This window comes from Elephas maximus, chromosome 6, assembly GCF_024166365.1.
Source record: "Elephas maximus indicus isolate mEleMax1 chromosome 6, mEleMax1 primary haplotype, whole genome shotgun sequence".
In the NCBI taxonomy this organism is placed as follows: Eukaryota; Metazoa; Chordata; class Mammalia; order Proboscidea; family Elephantidae; genus Elephas; species Elephas maximus.
In genome coordinates, this window is record NC_064824.1 from 89,644,204 (window position 1) to 89,666,379 (window position 22,176).

General features: G+C 39.4%; 1 protein-coding gene across 5 annotated transcripts in view; it reads left to right on the plus strand.

Moving 5' to 3' along the window:
* Positions 1-22,176, plus strand: part of MYO1B (myosin IB) — a 201,328-nt gene that overhangs the window by 163,106 nt on the left and 16,046 nt on the right. For 3 of the 5 annotated variants that reach the window (XM_049887718.1, XM_049887720.1, XM_049887719.1), the window contains exons 14-24: positions 820-924; positions 2,962-3,024; positions 5,462-5,662; positions 7,695-7,921; positions 10,079-10,279; positions 12,139-12,232; positions 13,378-13,527; positions 15,515-15,583; positions 17,476-17,562; positions 17,797-17,883; positions 19,929-20,015. In XM_049887718.1, the coding sequence (XP_049743675.1) occupies positions 820-924; positions 2,962-3,024; positions 5,462-5,662; positions 7,695-7,921; positions 10,079-10,279; positions 12,139-12,232; positions 13,378-13,527; positions 15,515-15,583; positions 17,476-17,562; positions 17,797-17,883; positions 19,929-20,015 (1,371 nt within the window). The remainder of the gene's footprint in view (positions 1-819; positions 925-2,961; positions 3,025-5,461; positions 5,663-7,694; positions 7,922-10,078; positions 10,280-12,138; positions 12,233-13,377; positions 13,528-15,514; positions 15,584-17,475; positions 17,563-17,796; positions 17,884-19,928; positions 20,016-22,176) is intronic. The other 2 variants (XM_049887721.1, XM_049887722.1) reach the window with 2 other exon arrangements.

Below are 22,176 nucleotides of genomic sequence, written 5' to 3' on the forward strand. Positions count from 1 at the left end.
TGAGTTTTATAAGGGTGATAAAATATTGTACTGAGAAGAGAGAGATTGCTTCTAGCTAGGAGATGATTTTGATGGGCTAATTCCTTTTGTTCTCCATTTTGTGGGAACATCATTCATTCTCTGATCAAATACATATGGAGTAGTTAGTCAATGCTAGGTGCTGTGCAAAGCATGGAAGTACAGCAGTTAACAGAGACACGGTCAGTCATTGTTGTTAAGGAGTATGTAGTCTAGTGAGACAAATGAATTTGAAACTAATCAATATACACGTACACATATGTACACACTTACATGCATATAATGTGATGTTTGAGAAGTACATGGGATCGCCATGAGTTGGAATTGACTCTATGTCAACTAACGACAACAACTGGTACGTAAGAGTCATAATGGAGGATCTGGCCCCGGATGTGGGGAATAAGCGATCAGCTCAAGGAAGGTTTTTTTGAGCTCTAAAGTTTTACCTGAGATCAGAGAAATTGGGTGACAGATGGTGAATCTCCCTGTTTACTTTCTGACCTCCAGGAGAAAATGTACAGGTTTTTAAAACCATGTGTGGGATGCATCGCTGTCAACTTAAAATCTTCATCCTTCACGTACTGCATACTTTGTATGTACTTCATTCGTTCACGTCTTCATGGATCATTTCTCAAGTGCCTGTGATGTGCAAGCCCCTGTCCTGGGAGCTTTGTGCTGGGCCACCGTTAAATCTGAAATACAGTGTGTGCTATTTCTCCTGGATTGAGATGCCAAAGGATCGTTGTTAGCAGCCAGCGAATGGCACGGTTTATAAAGCTTTTGTATTTTTCCTCCATGCAGGACAACAGCTTTGAGCAATTCATTATTAATTATTGTAATGAAAAGCTGCAACAAATCTTCATTGAACTGACTCTTAAAGAAGAGCAGGAGGAATATATACGGGAGGTAATGTTCAAGTACTTTTAAAAAATGTTCTTCTTTTGTACTCATAAATTCTGGATTCCCAAAACTATAAACACCACCTTGAAATCACCTATATTGAAGCTTAGCCACATTGTATCTTTTAAAAATATATTTGGTATGACATTTAAGCTAACTGGGGATTTTCTTTGCTCCTGTGCGCCTAGTGCCAGAACAATGCCTAGCACATAGTAGGTACACAATAAGTAACAGTTGATTGACTCTGGTCTGATTGGATTCCAATGTAATGATGTAAAATCATAGTTAAGAAAATAGCCTGGACAAACAACCATGGCACATTCATACAATGGAATACCACTGAGCAATTAAAGGAACTAACAGTTGATACCCACGGCAATGTGGATGAATCTCAAATGCGTTATGCTAGGTGAATGAAGCCAGACTCAAAAGGCTACAAATTGTAGGGTTGCATTTATAAGTTATTATGGGAAAGGCAAAGCTGTAGAGACAGAGCAGTCATTGGTTGCAGGAAATAGACATGGTGGGAGGGTTTGGCTGCAAGAGGGATTCTGGGGAATGATTATAGTGGCAGTTACACAATGCTATGCAATTGCCAAAACTTAGAGAATTATATATAAAAAAAAAATCAATATTAGTGTATGTAAATTAGAATATAATTTGAGGCTTTGTTCAATCTTGAAAAGCACTGACTTTCTAAAATTTTATGACAGACATAGCTAACATTTGTTGAGTGCTTACTATATGCCAGGCGTTGTATTAAGGGCTGTGTGTTGATTATTTCATTTAATGTAGTTAAAAAATATCCAGAAGTAATATTTGTAATGTCTTTTCATCCCTTAATTATAAAATACTTGGTTTGTATCCTTCCATCTTTTAAACAGATTTTTTTCTAAGCATGAAATAATTTGTTTCAAAAAAAAAATGAGAGGAATTATTTTATTGCGTTTATATTTTTGTCTCCTTTGAATTTATTTGCTTTACTATTTCAGTAATGACATTGCTTATTTTTATTTTCTATAGTGTCATTTTAATCCATTAAAGACACAATCTTTTGATTGTGTCTAAATGTAGATTTTTTTTAATGTGGTGGTTATCTCCGGTGACTTAGTGTAAAACAGCCCCATTCACTCTAAATCGTAAATATTTCGTCTTTCCTTTAGAGTGATGGTTCTGCTTTAGAAACATTTTATCCTTGTCTGGCACCTTTTAGTAATGTAAACATCCTAAAAGCACTCTTCATTCTCTTCCTGTCTTCTCATCATAAGGAGAATGCTCAAACTTTGATCTGTAACTTAAAACAGTTTGTACAGATGGTCTAAAACGCTTGTGAGAGTATATAGAAAGATTCCTAGCTTGCTGTATGAATTAAATTTCGTCCCCTCAGAAGAAAAATAAATGTATAAGTATAAAAGTACAAAGTATGAGTGGGTATGGAAGGGTTACATTGGCTTTACAGACTTGGCTTCATAGCCAGTGTTAGAACCGGTTTTCATGTCTTTATGTTGCAAACACTTTGTCTTGGCTCTGGGCCTTTTTATACATGAAATAACTAATTGTCCTACAACTGTAAATTTAAAAATATCTGAACAATTTTGATTCGCCTTTATTCATAGGATTGACTCCTAAAATTAAATTTTTCCTTGTGATTACAAAGTAAAAACAGAAAAATCGAGGCCTTAGATTCTTGGAATCAAGTTCTAACTTATTTCCTTATAAACATTGTAAATATATACAAAGTAATATTGACCCAGGGGCCTGTTGAGTAGCTCCCTGGCCCAGTGCCAAGGAAGTGCATGGGAAATGGCCACAGATGGGAGAGTGGAATGGGAGGCGGTCTCGGAGCAGCTCAAGGTCGTTCGTTTGAATCAGATCAAGTTAGTGGTGGACGGTCACATTAAGAATGTTTGGGGAACCGGAAGATGAGATTTTATAAAGGAAATACCCAGAGAGGAAGTAAAATATGGTGAGACCGTAAGAGTGTTTCATGGATGGTAGTGTCACATCATGATATGGAATTTGATTTTGTTTTTATCTTTTTAGGGTATAGAATGGACTCACATTGACTACTTCAATAATGCTATCATTTGTGACCTAATAGAAAATGTGAGTACTTAGATATCATTTCCTAAAAAAATTTTTGGTACTCTTTTTTTTTTAAGTAGTTACTTAGGAATGATCTCACTGCGTTCAGTGTTAAGCATTAGTATTTTCACCACTGTAACACTTTTCTTTAAAGTTGAGGAGACTTCAATAAGAAATCCTAAGCTGTTCTCGAACACATACATAAACACCTGGACATTTCGGTCCTTCCTTAGGATCCCCTGTGCTCATATCTTGAGCCCATTGGTGGCTCTAAGGCCCCAGGCCTTAGATACAGCAGCCTCTCTTGTGTGCGTGGAGCCCAGGTCCAATCCATGGTTCCTGGCGGTGTGAGCACTGAGCAGACTAAGTTCAGAGCAGCCACGCTGGTGCTTCGCCAGATCACATCCGTTTTATTTCTAAAACTCCAGTGACCTTTTAATGTACTGTTCACATTAAGATCAGGGAGGAAAAAGAGACTGGGAATGAATTTAGCGGGACCCCAGAAGTGGCTAAGGTATAGACTGAACTTTGACTCATGGAACGTGTGCAGAGGACATTGCATGTGTGACCCTGCAGTGACCAAGGCCGTGGAATTTTTCAGGTGACCCAAGTATGTGAAAAGGCTTAAAGTGGGACGAATTATTGGATACTTTTTTTACCACGCCTTCTGAATCTAAGATTTTGGCTTTTATATTGTCTTCTGTGTTCAGTGTAAATAAATTAACTGTAGGGAGATGAGATTTGTGTATGAAAACCAGGAAACTCTTTTTTTCTTAGGATTGCTTACAGCCCTGGCTTTGGTGCCAGAGTACTTCGAGACAATGTATAAGCTCTATTGTCTCACAGCCCTTTCAGCTGTTAACTTGACAGCTCAGGGAGGTGAGCGCTGTGTTTCTGGAATAAAATCACAGGCTCTGAAAGTACAGCAAGTCACTTCCTATTCATCTTTCACAAGATCTTTTGGAAATTACGTAATTAGCCAGTGTCTTTTCTCTGTATTCAGATATTCCTGAGAGTAGAATCTTTGATTAAGTTGAACAGTAATACTATTTTCATACATCACTATTTTGGAATAAAAATACATATGGTTTTGAAAAATCTGAACAATCTTAGAATGTGAACACTGATATTCTGCCTAAACAATTCAAAACTCTTCTAAAATCCAGGAAATCTACTGTAAATTTTCCTGGTAAATTTTGTGACCAGGGTAACTTGCTGTGGGAACAGTGGTAACATTAACTTCCAGAACTCCTGACTAGCACGTTTTTTTCCATAAATATAACATTGCACTTAATTATTTCCTTTCAAGAAAAAGTAAAAAAAAAAAAAAAAAAAGGAAAAGCGGTAATGCACTTAATTTAGCTAGATTACCTCAGCCAAAAAATCCCCTTGCGTATATGATTGCAAAACCGTATGTTCACGCAGGAGCCTAAGTACATAAAGGAAATATTTCCTTCCAGCATCGCTTAACAATAATGTTTATTCTGGGGCTGTTTTGAACACACTTGATTCCTGAGGATCTGCATTTCTGCTGCATTTTGACTGGAGTGAATAAACCCTAGGTGGAGGATGTTGTGGCCCTATGAGGAGAGGAAAAGGAACAGGGTGAGGTTGACTGTCAGGGGTAGTAGCAGGTTGTTCCCTTTGGAGTTGAGGCATATGGGCCATTTGTTGACATGGCTTGTAGGCGCAATCCAAGGTATCACAGCTTTCATGTAGCAAAGTAGAAGATTCCTGATTTCTGATTCTGTTTACAATAAATATGGTCACAGGCTCTGAATACACAACAAATAAATTTTCACTCATGTTTACCGTCCATTTAGAAATTTTATATGGAACCGCGATTTTATTCTAAACAGATATTCTTACAAACAGCTTGATTGTATTAATCATTAAAAGCAGCATCCCAAATCACAGCATTTTTTTCCCCCTAGAAAATAAACATTATTTTGAACACATGAACAATTTGGAAACATCTGAAACCAATTTCCTTCCCAAGCTAGGAATCAAATAATGATGGCCTTAGAAGACTGCTTTGTGATTTTTGGCGTGTTATGGAGACTGTATCGTCACATTAGCCTCTGACTTTTAGATTTGGAACAGTCTCACCTTTGACGCCTCACATGCCTTTTTTTTTTAACAGTATGAATTGCAGTCATCAGCGCACTAAGGTGGCTGAGGTGACTCCTAAGTCCTGTTCTATGAGCGGAACAGAGTCAGGGTTGGGTGAAGGGACTGCTACAAGCACGCTCCCACCACCCCCCCCCCCACACCTGGGACACGCTGGAAGAGGGCCGACTTCCGTGGCTTTTTGTTTTTTGTTTTGCCCCTCTACCTTTTATTTCAACTGAGCGGAATTTTCTTGTGACTAAGTTGATTGTGTTTGATGGTGTAATTAGGAGTAATTATTACAACAATACAGCGAGGAAGGAAGGAGACTTTATTTCCTTTCTTCCAGAACACAAATGGAATCCTGGCCATGCTGGATGAAGAGTGTCTGAGGCCGGGCACAGTCACTGACGAGACCTTCCTAGAAAAACTGAACCAGGTCTGCGCCACCCACCAGCACTTTGAGAGCAGGATGAGCAAGTGCTCTCGGTTCCTCAATGACACGTCCCTGCCTCACAGCTGTTTCAGAATTCAGCATTACGCTGGCAAGGTATGGAGAGCCTAGAGCTGCAAGCCAGGCCTGCAGAGTTGTTTGCAAGGAGACTGTCTCTCAGTTGTTGTCGATTAGACTCATGCAACCCTATGGGTGTAGTGTAGAGTTGCACTCCATAGGGTTTTCAATGACTGTGACCTTTTGGAAGTAGATCACTAGGACTTTGTTACCAGGCTCCTCTGGCTGGGCTCAAACAGCCAGCCTTTCGTTTAGTAGCCAAGTGAAATGTTGTCCCAGGGACCCCATATGTCTCAGAGGTAGGGATTCTAAAAAATTCTAAAAACCTATGAGAATAAGTTAAACTGATAAATAGTGAATCATTAAATGTTTCATAGGAATACAGTCTGGATCATGTTGAGTAAAATCATATTAATTCTGACGGCAAAACCAGTGGATCTAATGAAGAATCTGAATGGATTTAAAAATTTGATTTTATTATTGTCAAGCACCAAGTGATACGGCTGCTAACCAAAAGGTCAGCAGTTCAAATCCACCAGCTGCTCCTTGGAAACCCTGTGGGGCAGTTCTACTCTGTCCTCTAGGGTCACTGTGGGTCAGAATCGAGCCAATAGCAAAAGGTTAACCCATGAAGAAGATTTATCACATTAAAAAAAGAGGTTTGTCAGTAAAAACTAGGACGTACTAAAAACTTATAATAAAGCTTTAAAAGTACAAGTCATTTAACAAAAATAGTGATTCTTAGATTGAGATTGTGAAATGACATTGGGGAAAACTACCTTAAAAAAATTTCAGTTGCTTAGTATTTGCAGAAATTTGTCATTTAAAATATATAAAGATAACGTTAAAAACAATTTTGCCTGGCCATGACCGATGACTGCCCTGACAAAGAACACAACAGAGAACCCCTGAGGGAGCAGAAGAACAGTGGGGTGCAGACCCCAAATTCTAGTAAAAAGGCCAGACTAAATGGTCAGACTGGGACTAGAAGGACCCTGGAGGCCATGGTCCCCAGACCTTCTGTTAGCCCAAGACAGGAACCATTCCCAAAACCAACTCTTCAGACAGGGATTAGACTGGACTATGGGATGGAAAATGATACTGGTGAAGAACAAGCTTCTTGGACCAAGTAGACACATGAGACTATGTTGGCATCTCCTGTCTAGAGGGGAAATGAGAGGGCAGAGGGGGCTGGAAGTTGCCCGAATGGACATGAGGAGAGAAAGTGGAGGGGAAGGACTGTGCTATCTCATTAGGGAGAGAGCAGTTAGGAGTGTATAACAAAGTGTATGTAAATTTTTGTATGAGAGACTGACCTGATTTGTAAACTTTCACTTAAAGCACAATAAAAATTAGTTAAAAAAATAAACAAACAAAAGCTCAAATAAGCAGCAATAAAAAAAAAATTTTTTTTTTTGACAACATTGTTAGAATCCTAAAGAAAGATTGTTGGAGTTAATACTTTTCTGATCAGTTCCTTTGCTGGTATAGGGTGTCTGTGAAAATATCAATGTTATTTCTACCTTGTTTTCCCTGTCTGCTTTTAAACAGACTAGAATTGGCATGTGTGAACTAGAAAATAAAGTAAAACCTCAAAAATATACTCTGGCACCAAAAAAATCCTAAAATCCTTTGAAAATGTTATAACATTTTGGGAGTTTATTCTTGCAAATCATGAAGGTAATAAAATTTATTTTGAACTGTTCTGTAATTGGAAACCCTGGTGGCGTAGTGGTTAAGTGCTATGGCTGCTAACCAAAGGGTCAGTAGTTCAAATCTGCCAGGCGCTCCTTGGAAACTCTAGGGTGAAGCTCTGCCCTGGCCTATAGGGTCGCTATGAGTCGGAATCGACTCAACGGCACTGGGTTTGGTTTTTTTGGGTTCTGTAATTTAGACAGATGGGATTTAAACTTAGAGGTTAATTAGGTATTAGAGTGTGACTAACATGTTGGGGGGGCATTTTGATGGAGAAAGAAGAGGCTGAAATACAGTTTCAGGATGTTTTGCTTAACAGTTGCTTGACATCATAGTGTGTCATAGGGTGACTGGTGACTTCATGTATCGCTCGCAGGTGCTGTACCAGGTGGAAGGATTCGTTGACAAAAACAATGACCTTCTCTATCGAGACCTGTCCCAAGCCATGTGGAAGGCTGGCCACTCCCTCATCAAGTCTTTGTTCCCTGAAGGGAACCCCGCCAAGATCAACCTGAAAAGGCCTCCTACGGCCGGGTCGCAGTTCAAGGCTTCCGTGGCCACACTGATGAAAAACCTTCAGACCAAGAACCCAAACTACATTAGGTATTTCTGGCACATAAATTTTTTTAAAGGTTCAAATGTGATTTTCCTGTTTGCTTAAATCTAAGTGTAACCTGAGCCAAGAATAACTGAAGTACTTACAGGTCAAATAATATATTATTCTGGGGTTTGCATAAAAATACTTCAGTCCCCCCAACCCCTAAAATAAGGAATAAAAAAGGGGGAAAATTAATGAAGCTGGGTGACACGTAGGAGTTCTCAACTTCTGTATATTTAATTTTTTTTTAACTGATAAGTTAAAAAACCTAATCAGGGTTTTGCAGAAAACTCTTTTATGGGTATCATTTCGGGACCTTGTATTAACTCATAGTGCAACATTGAAGCAAGAGGGGCTTTAGTCACAACTTTGGAGTTGGGAAATATGTACCTTTTTCTTTCCTGTGAGAGTTGTGGACCCTGAGAAAACAATGATTCCTGAAACAATCTGAAGTTTTTCAAAGCAAAAGGAAGAACTCCTGAAGAAGCACCTCAACTAGTTTTTTCTGCCTCTAGGGCATGTTAGATAGAACTATTTCAAGATTCAGTAAAGACCAACTATGATTAGCATTGGTTGCGATGTGCGTATTTGGTAAAAGGAGTCCTGGTGGCACAGTGGTTAAGTGCTCGGTTGCTAACCAAAAGGTCAGCACTTTGAACCCGCCAGCTGCTCCTTGAAAGAAAGATGTGGCAGTCTACTCCTGTAGAGATTACAGCCTTGGAAACCCTATGGGGCAGTTCTGCTCTGTCCTATAGGGTTGCTGTGAGTCGGAATCAACAGCAATGGGTTAACAGGTATTCGGTGAACTAGATAAGAGAAGGTGTGTGTCTGATGGGTTTTCATATAGCGTATACACACACACACTCTCTATTGCTGTCTTTGAAAATTCAGATATTAGGAAACTAGAGTGAAGAATATTTTTGTGTTTGGTTTGTTTACCTAATATTTATATTAGGGAAAAATACACATAGGCAAAATCCTCTGGATTTATTACAATCAGATTAGAAGATATATTGCGTAAAGATACTAGTATCCAAAATAACCAGGAAACCTTCTGTGATTGGTTGCTGTTGTTATTCTCAACTGAGTGGACATTATTTTTATAAATGTAAAAGGAAATGCATAAAAATACCAAAGCCAAACTAGGTAAGGTTTATCTGGTTTCATATCGTTGTGTGTGTGAAATTTATGCAGTAGTTGTTAAGTAGGCTGACTTAACCGTGAATATTTAATATATTTAATAATTATATTAGGACACAGGGATTGCTGAAAAAGATCCCAAAATAACATTGGCTTAAGCAAGGTTCTTAGGCAATATGGCAGCTCCTTTTGTGATTCTGCCATTCCCGGGGTGTACCTGCACAGTCAAAGATGGCTCTCTACCATCACAGCATTCCCAGCCAGCTAGAAATGGGAGGAAAGCAAGGGAAGGTTCCTTTCTTTTAAGGACACAACCCAGAAGTAGCACAGGTTACTTCCACACTGATCCTACTGGCCAGAATTTGGTCACATGGCCACATCTACTTGCAATGGAGACTGGGAAATATAGTCCTTTCCCTGGGCAGCAATGTGTCCTGTTAAAAAGAACAGATATAGGGAAACAACAATGTATTTTACCTTTTCATTTAGGTGTAACAACATAGAGTAAAATGAATGAATCCTAAGTGTACAACTTGTTGAATTTTTACATATGTATACACCTGTATAACCCCATCCAGATCAAGATATATTTCCATGATCCTAGTAGGTTCACTTGCCCCTTCCCTGTCAGTCCTCATAATCACTTCTCTCCAGAGGTAACAGCAATACTGACTTCTAACCATAGCGTGTTTTTCTTGAACTTCATATAAATAGAACCATACTGTATATATTCTTTTATGTATGACTTCTTTCATGCAACAAAATGTCTGTGATATTCATCCGTGTCATTGCATGTGTTAGTAGTCTTTTATTTATTTATGTCTGTGTAGTAATTTTTTTTAGTAGTGTTTATTTTTAGGTTGTTTTGAAGTGATTTGAAATAATATCAAATGAGTCAGTTTCTCAAGAATAAAAAATGATTATTTCCCTGTGAAATAATTAAATATAAGTGCTTTGTAAAAAAACAGACAAATATTTCTGTAAGAGAGAATTTAAAACCTAAAATCTTTATAATTCTTTAGGTGTATTAAACCAAATGATAAAAAAGCAGCACACATCTTCAGCGAGGCTCTCGTGTGTCATCAGATCAGGTACCTGGGTCTTTTGGAGAATGTTCGAGTGAGGAGAGCAGGCTACGCCTTCAGGCAAGCTTATGAACCTTGCCTGGAAAGATACAAAATGCTTTGTAAACAAACATGGCCTCACTGGAAAGGCCCAGCAAGGTAAGAAATTCATTGACTGTATTTAATAATGAATTTTTAAAGCATTTAAATAGCATGTTGTGGTGTTTTGTTTTGTTTTGTTTTGTTTTTGGCATGCTGTCGGACAAAACTTAGAATTCTATGAAAAATTGGGGGTAACCTTTGTTTTGGAGCCTCTTCCATCAGGACATACCATTTTGTACCAATTTCTTGATTAATTAGAATTCTGGATTTCCTATCAGGTCAAAATAAAAAAAAAAAAATAGGGCTTATCAAATCCACATTTAGATCTTGTATGTCAACAGAAATTTAAAAATATGCCTGTAACAAGTGATTGTTGTTGTTAGGTGCGATCAAGTCGATTTCTACTAATAGCAATTCCATGTGACAAAGTAAAATTGCCACATAAAGTTTTCTAGGCTGTAATCTTTGTAGGAGCTAGTTGCCAGGTCTTTTTCCTGCAGTGACGTCATGGGTTTAAACTGCTAACCTTTTGGTCAGCAGCCGAGCACTTAACTGTTGCGCCACCAGGGCTCCTTATGGCAAGTGAGTAGGAGGAGGTTGATAATTGGTATTTATATTAGGGTAGAATCATGAAAGGTTGGTATTAAGGGCATCTTGGATCACTGCTCCAAGCTTTTCACTTTTCACATTGGGGAATTTTTATATATGGAGTCAGTGGGTGGGGGCCTCCACTTTGCCCAGGTGTGAACCAATTGAGAAATAGATACAGGAGCAGAAACGGTTCAGAGTGTTATCACTAGTAAAGCTGGATTGGGGAATGGGGCTCAGACCCAAGGCAAAGGGTTTTCAACTCATCCACACTGAATTGCAGTTCCCCATCTGGCCACAGATAAAGCGGTGAACCACTGCAGGCTCGTCCTGTGGAACAGCCCCGTGAGCGCTCCGCCTGCAGAGAGAACTTGTGTGCTGGCGGGTGGGCTGCTGCAGAGGAGAGATCTGGTCTTACCGGTGCGGTGACCTTTCTGCTGCTCTGACGGTTCAGAGAAACCACACTCCTCTGTGGGTGTGTGTGTGTGTATATATATATATGTATATATATATATATATGTTACCTCCGTGTTCTGGACCTGGCCTTTCACAGGAACATTCATCAACAGTATTAAACACTGGTCGCCTGCATTATAAGAGATGTAGAAACTCCATACCTACAGTGTGGTCTCTGATGCTTGAATACTCAAATGTACGGGATCTGGGTTCTGTGTCAGTCCCTACTGCCAAGTTCCTGAGTATTATAGTAAGCCTGTACCACAGTACTTAGAACTTGTATTCTCTTTCTACCCAGCAGCTAGTCCACAGGGTAGTGTGGCAAGTTTCAGTTTTAACAACCAATATTGAAACCGGGGTCCAAGATGGAGAGATGTGGTCTGTGCCAATTTCTGCCATGTAAGGCCCACATTCCTTAGCATCCTGTTGGTCTGGCACTTAGCACTCTCTTTTGGGGCCTGCCCACACCTTGAGGGGCAAGTGCAATGTTTAAAATATTTTCAAGAATTAACTGAGTAAATCTAAGTTCCTTGCACAGCCACCTGGCCCTGCTTGTTACGTCCTTACAGGTATATTTGATACAAGTATTGCCTCCACTAATAAAATCAAGAAATTGGCTTTATTGCCACAGTTTCTTAGAACACATAGTTCTGAAACCAAATTTACTTTTTTAGTGTTTACTGGACTTGATTTTGTTTGTGGAATGCAGCCTGGAAAATTCTCTGATAGAAGGATGCTTATTGAAAGAGCATTTATACTAGAAAATGAAGCTTTTTTTATACCACTGAGAACCTGATATCATCATTTAAGAGAAGATAAACTAGGTTTGAACCTCAGAAAACTCATTGTTTTATTTCTGTTTATTTTTATAGATCTGGCGTGGAAGTTCTGTTTAATGAATTAGAGATTCCTGTAGAAGAATACTCCTTTGGTAGATCCAAGATATTCATTCGAAACCCAAGAACAGTATGTAATCAAAATGTTTACATTCTGAACTTAATTTATAATCATATCGTCAAGTTCTTAAAGGTTAAGATCACAATATTACCTGAGATGCTACCAAAAATTCCATGTTCTTGTGTTTATTTTCAAATGCCCTTGATGACAAGTCAAATAAGGAGTATTGGGAAAACATGTCTATTTTTTATGAAACATCAGAGTCTTTGATCTGACAGATTACACAACACTTCAGATATCATAAAGAAACAGATTATACAACAACAAACCTCTCTAATTCATAGGAACTGGAGGTAAATTCTATTTGTATTTGTAACATCTGAATGCAGTAATTTTAGGAAATACAGCCCTATTTTTTTAGAAGTACGTGAAGGTACTCAATTTAAAGTTAAAAAGAACACTTTAAATTCTATCTTGTAAGTACTCCAAGGGAGCCTACTTATATATGAATATATCAGCATGAGGTGTAGTTAGTGTAGCAGTTGATTGGCAATTTGAAAAAAAGTGTAAATTGTTCATGAGATAAACTTTGCCAGCCTCTCCTTTTCATTAGTAATTTATTTCCTCGTAGACTTTTTTTTCCTAAATGTTTTGTTGTGTTTCCAGTGAAGGTTTGCACAGCAGTTTAGGTTCCCATTCAGTAATTTCTACACAGGTTGTTCAATGACGTTGGTTACATTTTCACAATGTGTGAACTTTTGCATTATTTTGTTTTGGTTGTTCTGTTTCCATTCATCTAGTTTCCTTGCCCCCTTACATTTTCATCTTTGTTTTAAAGTAACTGTTGACCCTTTGGTCTCATATAGGTAATTTTTTTAAAGAATCACGGTACTTACAGGTGATATTTATTATTTTTGGAGTCAATTTCCTATTTAATTATAGGTGACCTCAGGGGTTAGTTTCAGTTCAAGGTTTGAATAGCATCTCAGGGCAATAGCCTCAGGAGACCTCCAGCCTCAACCGGTCCAGTAGGTCTGTTTTTGTTTTGTCTTGTTTCTTGCAGAATTTGAGGTTCTGTTCCACATTTTTCTCCCATTCTATCAGAATCTGTATATGTGGCCCTGATTCACAGGCTTTTTAACTCCTGAAAATTCCTTTCTTGTATGCCGTGTGTTGGGTGGGTTTTGATAAGTCCATCTATCATTTCTTTTTAGTTATTCAAATTAGAAGACCTGAGGAAGCAACGGCTAGAGGACTTGGCCACTCTCATTCAAAAGATTTATCGGGGATGGAAATGCCGCACTCACTTCCTACTAATGAAGAGAAGTCAAATCGTGATTGCTGCCTGGTACAGGAGATACGCAGTAAGAGTCTCAGTTATTTTTAATCTGTAATAATGATGCCTACTGTTATTATGGACTTTCCATATATGTAATTATGACATATTTAGTCCTCCCAACAACCTTATGAGATGGGTGCTCCTATGGTCCCTTTTTTAGAAATATGAAAACTAAGGCACAGGCAGTTAAGTAATTTACCCATGGCCACATAGCTACTAAGTGGCAGTGCTGGGATTTGGATCCAGGACAGCTTCAAAGCTCTAGTTACCATACTATACCCCACTCCCCTGATAGGTAGTGGGAAATTTACATCTTTAATTTGGCCATGCGATTGGAAGAGACAATGTCACTTAACCCTTGACTGTGGTAAGGTCAATTTTGCCTTTAATTCTAGAAAAACTGATGCCACATTTTAGTAGAATTTAGGTTTTGATTAAAGGATTAGATTTCCTTTAGTTCCCAAATATCTGACCCTATTAACTATGGGAAAGAGTCAGCAATAAAGTATGTTTGCCCTATTAACCATGGAGAAAGATTCAATACTTTCTGTTTGCCTGAGAATGGGAGGACCAACAAATAGCTAGTCCTCAAGGAGCCCTTTTTAATCATCTCTTATTTTGAGGTCATTAAGAAAATCAAGTTTGGAAGTGTACTGAATTCATCTATGTTGAAGTCTACAAATATTATTGAAACACCTACTCTGCCAGACCTAACCCATTGCCGTCGAGTCGATTCTGACGCATAGCTACCCTATAGGACAGAGTAGAGTTGCCCCATAAGGTTTCCAAGGAGCAGCTGGTGGAACTCCCAAACTTTTGGTTAGCAGCCGAGCTCTTAACCATGGTGCCACCAGGGCTCCTGCCATGCCCTAGGATAACAAATCAGCTTGAATTTTGACTTCATAGAGTTTATGTCTGATGAGGTACAACAGCATTTAAGCAAATAAATAATCAGAACAATTACAGATTGTAGTAAGTGCTAGGAAGGAAATAAAGAACTGAGACAAAGAGGAATTGGGGGGTGAGGTGGGGTGGGATATAACTTTAGATGGTGTCTTAGTCATCTAGTATTGCTGTAACAGAAATACCACAAGTGGATGGCTTTAATTAAGAGAAATTTACTCTCTCATAGTCCAGTAGGCTGCAAGTCCAAATTTAGGGTGTCATCTCCAGGGGAAGGCTTTCTCTCTTTGTCCGCTCTGGAGGAAGGTCTTTGTCCGCAATCTTCCACTGGTTGGGGAGTTTCTCAGGCATAGGGACCCTGGGTCCAAAGGACGTGCTCTGCTCCTGGCGCTGCTTTCTTGGTGGTATGAGGTCCCCAACTCTCTGCTTGATTCTCTTTTATCTCGTGAGAGATAAAAAGTGGTACAGGCCATACCCCACGGAAGCTCCCTTTACATTGGATCAGGGAGGTGACCTGAGCAAGGGTGTTACATCCTCCCCTAACCCTTTTTAACCACAGGCAGAGAGTGTGATTTATAACACACAGGAAAATCACAAAATGGAGGACAACCACACGTGACCTAATCAAGTTAATGCACACATTTTGGGGGGGGACATAATTCAATCCATAACAGATGGGATGGTAGAGAAACACCTTTTGGGAGGGTCCGTTTCATCCAGTAATGTGGTGAGGAATGACACCAAGGAGAGAGAACACTTAAAGCACTTGGTGTTTATTCATTCAATGCACGCTTACTGAGTATCTACTGTGTGTTTGGCCCTGTATTAACCAGCATCATATAAAGAACAGATGTAAATAGTGGTAGCTCCTGAGCCATTTAGAAATAATTCAATTATAGTTAACATCCTAGAAGCATACTTTGGATTAAATGTAATAATTTTGGACTGTTTAGATACGTTTGTTTCTTTATATATTGGTTTCTGGAAGGAATGTGGATGATCAAGAGTTAATTGCAGTAAATGAACAAATATTCTTCCTGAATCCTTGCAGTGTATGCCTTACAGATATGTAAATAGAACTGCTAATATCTTCCCTTTGTATCCTACAGCAACAAAAGAGGTATCAACAGATAAAGAGTTCAGCCTTGGTTATTCAGTCTTATATACGGGGCTGGAAGGTGAGTTTAAAAGAACTGTGCCTTGTTTATTTGGGGTTTTCAGGTCCTTCACAAAGGATGGTATCTTTAGGTTTACCCTACAGGGGAGGGCTCTTCCACCTCCTGCCTACCCTGTAAACAGTCACAGGGAAAGAATAAATATTATGGGCTAAGCTGGGGTTCTGGTGACCATGTCTTGGCTGCTTCCTTCTAACCGGCTTTCTTTTTAAGAGCTTTGTTCTGTAAGCAGGAAGTCCTTGAAATAATACTGTACATTATTTCAATATCCTCTTGCCTCGTGTTTGCAAGGGAAGCTGGAGTCCAGAAGGCTGTCTCATAGCCGTTGCCTCTGTACCTGTGAGTTCTAACAAATCTCAGCACCCCCAGCCTTTCCATAACTTCCTAGTGACTATCTTGGGGGCCCCATGATGATTAGTAGATTCTAGGCTCTCCCAATTCTAGAGGGAGCACAGTGGTTCCAGGTCTTTCCTGAAGCCAAGGGCTGGTTGAGAGGTCAGCAAACTACAGCCCTCAGGCCAAATCCAATCAGTTGCCTGTTTTTGTACAGCCTGCAAGCTAAGAATGATTTTTACATTTGTAAAACAGTGTTTAAAATGAAAGAATAAAAATATTTTCTGATGCCTGAAAATGACATGAAATTCCTGATTTTTATTGGAACACCCAGCCATGCTCATTTATTTTACATATTCCTATGGCTGCTTTAACATTACAACAGCAAAGTTGAGTAGCTGCAACAGAGACAGTGTGGCACACAAAGACAAAAATATTTATTTACTCTCTGGCCCTTTATAAGTTTGGCAACCGCTACTATACGTCAAAGATACTTTGGGGCCTCTTCTGACCACTTTCCTATAAGGAGATTTTATGGAGTGGTCTGGACCCAGAGAGAATATTTGCAGGTAATTCCTAGGCCTGGAGCCACTTCAGCAGTTAGAGACCCGGGCCAGGAGTCCTGTGGGATCCACTGACCTTTGTCTAGGCCTCTGGATAACCCTAGGCTATGCTGGTCTTCCCACAGCAAATGCCAAAATACGAACCAGAGCGCATGGAGTGAGTAAAGTTGCTGCTTGTAGGTCCTTCCTTGACCCTGTTCATGCAACCCTGGGTCCCATTCTGCAGTCCCGAGGCTTCAGAGGCAGGACCCAAAGTCCTACAAACCAGGTGACCTTTTGGCCCCCACAAAATCAGTTTCCAACAGCTACTGGAAAGAGGCCACTGATTTTGGACCAGTGAGAGAATTTTGTGTTAGCAATTTTTTTTTTAATTTCTTTTGAATAAAAAACACCCACTGCTGTCTGGTCAATTCCCACTCATAGGGACATAGGACAGGGTAGAACTGCCCCATAGGGTTTCCAAGGCTGTCATCTTTACAGAAACAGACCACTGCATCTTTCTGCCATGGAGTGGCTGGTAAGTTTGAACCACTGACATTTCAGTTAGCAGCCCAACATTTAACCACTGAACCACCAGGGCTCCCTAAAAAGTATAGCTACAGGTATATTCCAGACAGTAACAATAAAAGAGATGAAAAGGACTTTGGAGAGAATTATGGGGGGTCTTCTGACCACATTCTGAGATCTGTGCCCTTCCCTCTGATGTGTCCTGGCTGGATTGTGGTGGTATTCTCCCTGTCTGTGTCAGGGCCTGGATGACTGCTGGCCAGTCTGAAGCGAGGGCCTCACTGCTGTGCTTGATGATATCTTCATATACCACCTTCTCATAGCCGGTTCTGGGCTCAGAAACTTCCCCTTCTTCTTTCTTTAAACTACTGATTTTTTGTGTGAGAATGATTACGTAATTACCATCTTGCTGGGTGTTTTTTCAAGTTACTGCCAATTCCTTTTTTTTTTTTTTTTTTAACTTTCTGTTCCTTGGGTGCTTATGCACCTTAGGCTCGGAAAATCCTGCGGGAACTGAAGCATCAGAAGCGCTGCAAGGAAGCAGCCACAACCATTGCAGCATATTGGCGTGGTACCCAGGTAAGCCATGCTACCCAGGACCCCCTTGTTTAGGGGCAGAAGATGATTCACTAGCTTCAGCTCCTGAGCACGCATCGCCTCTCGCGCTTTCCAACTGTGTGGCGTGGGGTGGCGGCACACGCTTTTGCGTTTGCTATTTTGGTGGTGACCGGTGTCTTTCTCGCTCCATTGGGAACCAGCAGTAACCATTCCTGCCTTAAACTTTTCTATAACTCCTTTTCACATGCATCACAGGCGCGAAGGGAACTGAGACGGCTGAAGGAGGAGGCTAGGAATAAACATGCTATTGCAGTTATTTGGGCTTACTGGCTTGGATCGAAGGTACTGGATGCACATATCCCACCGCTCCATCCTGGAACTCTGCAATAATCAGTCCTGCTGTCTAGCATACTACGGGGCTAATGGCTGATGCATGTCCTAGCAGCCAGATTTAAGATTTAATAAACCTGGAGATGTGACTGTCCGTAGTGTACATAGGAAGCTTAAGCATGTGTAAGCGAAAAGACTAACTGCTTACTAATAAGGCCCTAGTGAAGTTGTTTTTGTTTTTCTAAACTGAAGTTAAGTGCACGTGTGGATTTTTTTTTTCTTTTTCCTGATGTTTGTTGATGGTTGTCTGTAGATACTGTCGGGGTGGTGGGGCATGTTGGAACTGTTTAGTTTGAGCTTGAATCGGTCTTCTACAATCTGTTGAAACAGTGGAAATGCCTTTAATGCATGCCTTAAAAAAGTAAATAAATGAATGAAATTTTTTTTTTTTTTTTGGCTCACTGTAGTTTGGGTTTTTTTTTTTTTTTTTTGGTACCAGCTATTGATTATTATAAGTGAAATGTCACATAAGAAAAGAATCATCATGTGTGATTTCACAGAAAACTGTGCTCACGCAAAGCTAGCTGTAATTGCCACTGAAGAATCCCAGGAATTTCAGCATCAGCTGTTTGTTTTCAGAAACAAAGGCCTCCTGAAATGCTCTCACTAATCCCCAGGCATAGTCATGGGCTCTGTGAACATTTCACATACCCCAAGGGACGGAATTTTAGATATTTTTGTTACTCTAAAAAATCAAAGGTCATCTCTGCTAAAAATGTGTATTCCAGTTAGAAAGACAAATACCAATTTAGTCTTGTGGTTTTTTTTTTTTTTTTTTAAATAGTCCTATGTTTTTAAGCCTACCTTGTCAATATTTTAAGCCTATCTTGTGAGAAAAATGAGAAAAGCCACCATTTGCCTGCATAAAGAGCTTAATTTGCCAAGAATGGACCAAAGTTGTTCATTTGTGTTTTTCCTGAAAATATGTGAAGAGCAAGCTAGTTCCTTTAGTAAAGCAAGGAAAACAAATGGATCAGAGGCTGTTGCTGGGATCTCTCCATCGAGTGAGCTCATCTCCCATTCTCAGTACTATAACATAATGAAAAATCAAGGCTAGTCTGCTTCTGCCTTTTAAAATAGCATGTATAAGATTAATTTTTAAACCTGTGAACTGTTTCACTTTTTGTTTTGTTTCAGTCTTCAGAATATTTTATTGTTAGGGGCCTTAGCTAATAACTGAATTTTCATACGTGTTACTTGTAATTTTTTTCAACTGGACAGAACTTTGAGTTTTGGTTTTTGTTGGAACTTCAGAAAAACAACCTTTACTCCTCCCAATTTTTTAAAGGCACAAGAGTGTTTTTTTATACTTCCAAATTGATGAGTGCTAAAAGGGATCCAAGGAGCCCTGGTGGTTCAGTGGTTAGAGTGCTCAACTGCTAAGCAGAAGGTTGGCAGTTTGAACCCACCAGCCACTCCGAGGGAGAAAGATGTGGAAGTCTGCTCCCGTAAAGATTTATAGCCTTGGAAACCCTATGGGGCAGTTCTACTGTGTCCTAAAGGGTTACTGTGAGTTGGGATTGACTCAATGGCAGTGGTTTTTTTTGTTTTTTTTTTTTTTAAACAGGGATCCGTAGCCTCTTTAGCCGTGGGAGCTGGCAGTGAAGGGGAAGTCTACTTCTCTTCACAGTCATTAGGTACCACTCACAGTCCTAAGTTCCTGAGAAGGGAGTTAGAGAATGTGGAGAAGGAAGTGAAGAGGGAGAGAGACCAGGGGTGAAAAAAGGGAAAGAATGAGAGTAAGGAGGGTGAGTTCTTCAGGCTCCACGCAGATTGCCCTCTGCAGTAGAATGAACAGAATCTCATTCTACTGAAAATCTAAGGCACTGCTTGACCCTGCCTAATTCTCTGGGTTTAAGTGATTATGCACTGTTCTTCTGTCATTCTGAAATCCTTATTCATAAATTGGCTGTTCTGTGTGGTGGGGTATCTTTTGCTGGTCATTTGTGCTATCTGCACTGGGCTGTCTCCGTTATTTACTATCTAAAACATTCTAGGCTCGAAGGGAATTGAAACGCTTGAAGGAGGAGGCTAGGCGTAAGCATGCAGTTGCTGTCATTTGGGCTTACTGGCTTGGACTGAAGGTACTTTCTCAATCACTTCTTTCTGTCCACGGTGAACTCAATAAAACCTAGCACCTACTAACACTGAGAAAACTATTGATGATGCTTGCTCATGGTCTGCACAGTCTTTTAAAATGTTATCTTGCCTTATTTTTGTTTCTTTTTGAGAATAAACCTGTCCACTAATACTTTCTAATTTGACTGAGGTATATTTCTTTAAATAATAGGTTTACAATAATAGCAATGTAGCTCATTCTATCCCAGATACTTGTTCTATTTTATGTTATCTTTTTGAGTATAAAGCTTGTTTTTTAGCCCATGAGATACAGTTACAATAGTTGAGCTAAAAGCCAACCCGCCATCTACAGTGACCAGCCTGGCTTTTATTGCCCTTGATCTCCCTGTTCGGCTCCAGTGGTGGCTGCCTGGAGTCGAACTTCCCTCAAAGCAACCGTCATTCTCTTTGTTTAGCGCAGAAACCAAAGAATTTTGCATCAATAAACGTACAGATTTCGATGAACGAGACTGCGATCAATGATCAGTTGATCATTCAGGTTAAAGAGAACTTTCAGTTCAAATAAATGCCTTGTAATTTAGGCATGGTTTCAGAATGGTGGTTATTACTTTAGTATAAGGGTAGACATAAGGAAATATGACTTCTGAGCTCTGGAAAACTTTTAGAATAACAAGGATTTTTGTCTGTCTAATGTTCAGTTACAAAGCATGATAGGAAGCCATCCATATTTCCTTTTGGGGGGGTTAACTAGGCACCTCTTTGACACTATTCCTCTTTATATTTTTACCCTTTTTTTAAGTTGAAAAATATTTTAACTATTTTCCCATTTATTCATACTTTCTAATTTGCATTTTAATTTTCATAAAAGGAAGGGAAAAACTAATTGAGCCAATATATTTACTCTCTCTTGTTTCTGCAGTCACAGCATGTTTATGTTCAGTTTTGTGGGTTTAACTGCATCTGATTTCCACATTAGGGGTGCATGCTAGCAACCTGCAAAGCACATTCAGTTTGTAGATAAATGTTGTTTCAGCTGAAGTTAATTGGGTTTACTTTAGATAGAACTGCTGTTTTCATTTGTTACCATTATTATTGTTGTGAATAAGATTAAACTTCTTTGAAGTTCAAGAATCTAATCATTTTGTACTTTTTTCCAAAAGACAGTTATGTTGGTATGAGCAGTGGTTTTACCCTCTGAAGTGATTCGATTCTTTCTGTGGATGCGATTACAAAGTTTAGTGGACCCTTTTAGAACTCCAGTCCCTACAGGGGCACCATCTTGTATGTCAGCCATGTTGTCACCAGGCTTTTACTCTATGTAACTATATTTCAGGAAAAACAGCCTGCCCTGTGGAATATCAAAAAGTATGTTGCAGTAAGCTCAGTTATAGTGAGGCTCAACTAAGTATATTAGGACTTCTAATATATTTTTAAGGGTATGTTTTCATATAACTTTCATTCTAACTTATCTGTTTTCCTAGGCTGTTATAATTTCAGGAGAAATATTATATCAGTGAAAGCCAATTAATAGGTACCTTTTTCCTTTGTCCCTTCCAACCTTATATTAGTTTGAGATTCAAAATACTTATGAATCTAAAACAACTTCACGGCTAAGAGAGAATTGATAATAACGTAGACTATAAATAAAAGTAAATGTCTATATGGTTTGTGGTAAATATTTTTAAATCTTGATGCATTCAAATTGTGATGTTGGCAAAAAATATTGACTATACTGTGAACTGCAGAAGAACAAACAAGTCAGTCTTAGAAGAAATACAACCAGAATACTCTTTAGAAGCAAGGATGGTAACACTTGGGCTGGCTTACTTTGGACGTGTCGTCAGGAAAGACCAATAGCTAGAAAAGGATATCAAAAGGATAATATGGTTGGTAAAGTGCAGAGTCAATGAAAGTGAGGGAAACCGTTGGTGAGATGGGTTGACACAGGAGCCAAAACAATGAACTTAAATATCTCAAGGGTCATGATGGCGCAGGAGCTGGCAATGTTCATTCTCTGTAAGGTGGCTGTGAGTCAGAGCAACTAACACCTAACAACTACAGTAATCCTCAGGTGTAGAGAGTGGGTCTGGGGTCAGCTGCCCAGAAAGTCCAGGCAGGTCCTATAAATGAGGGGAGCAGCAGATAGAAGGAGGATTAAGAGCAGTG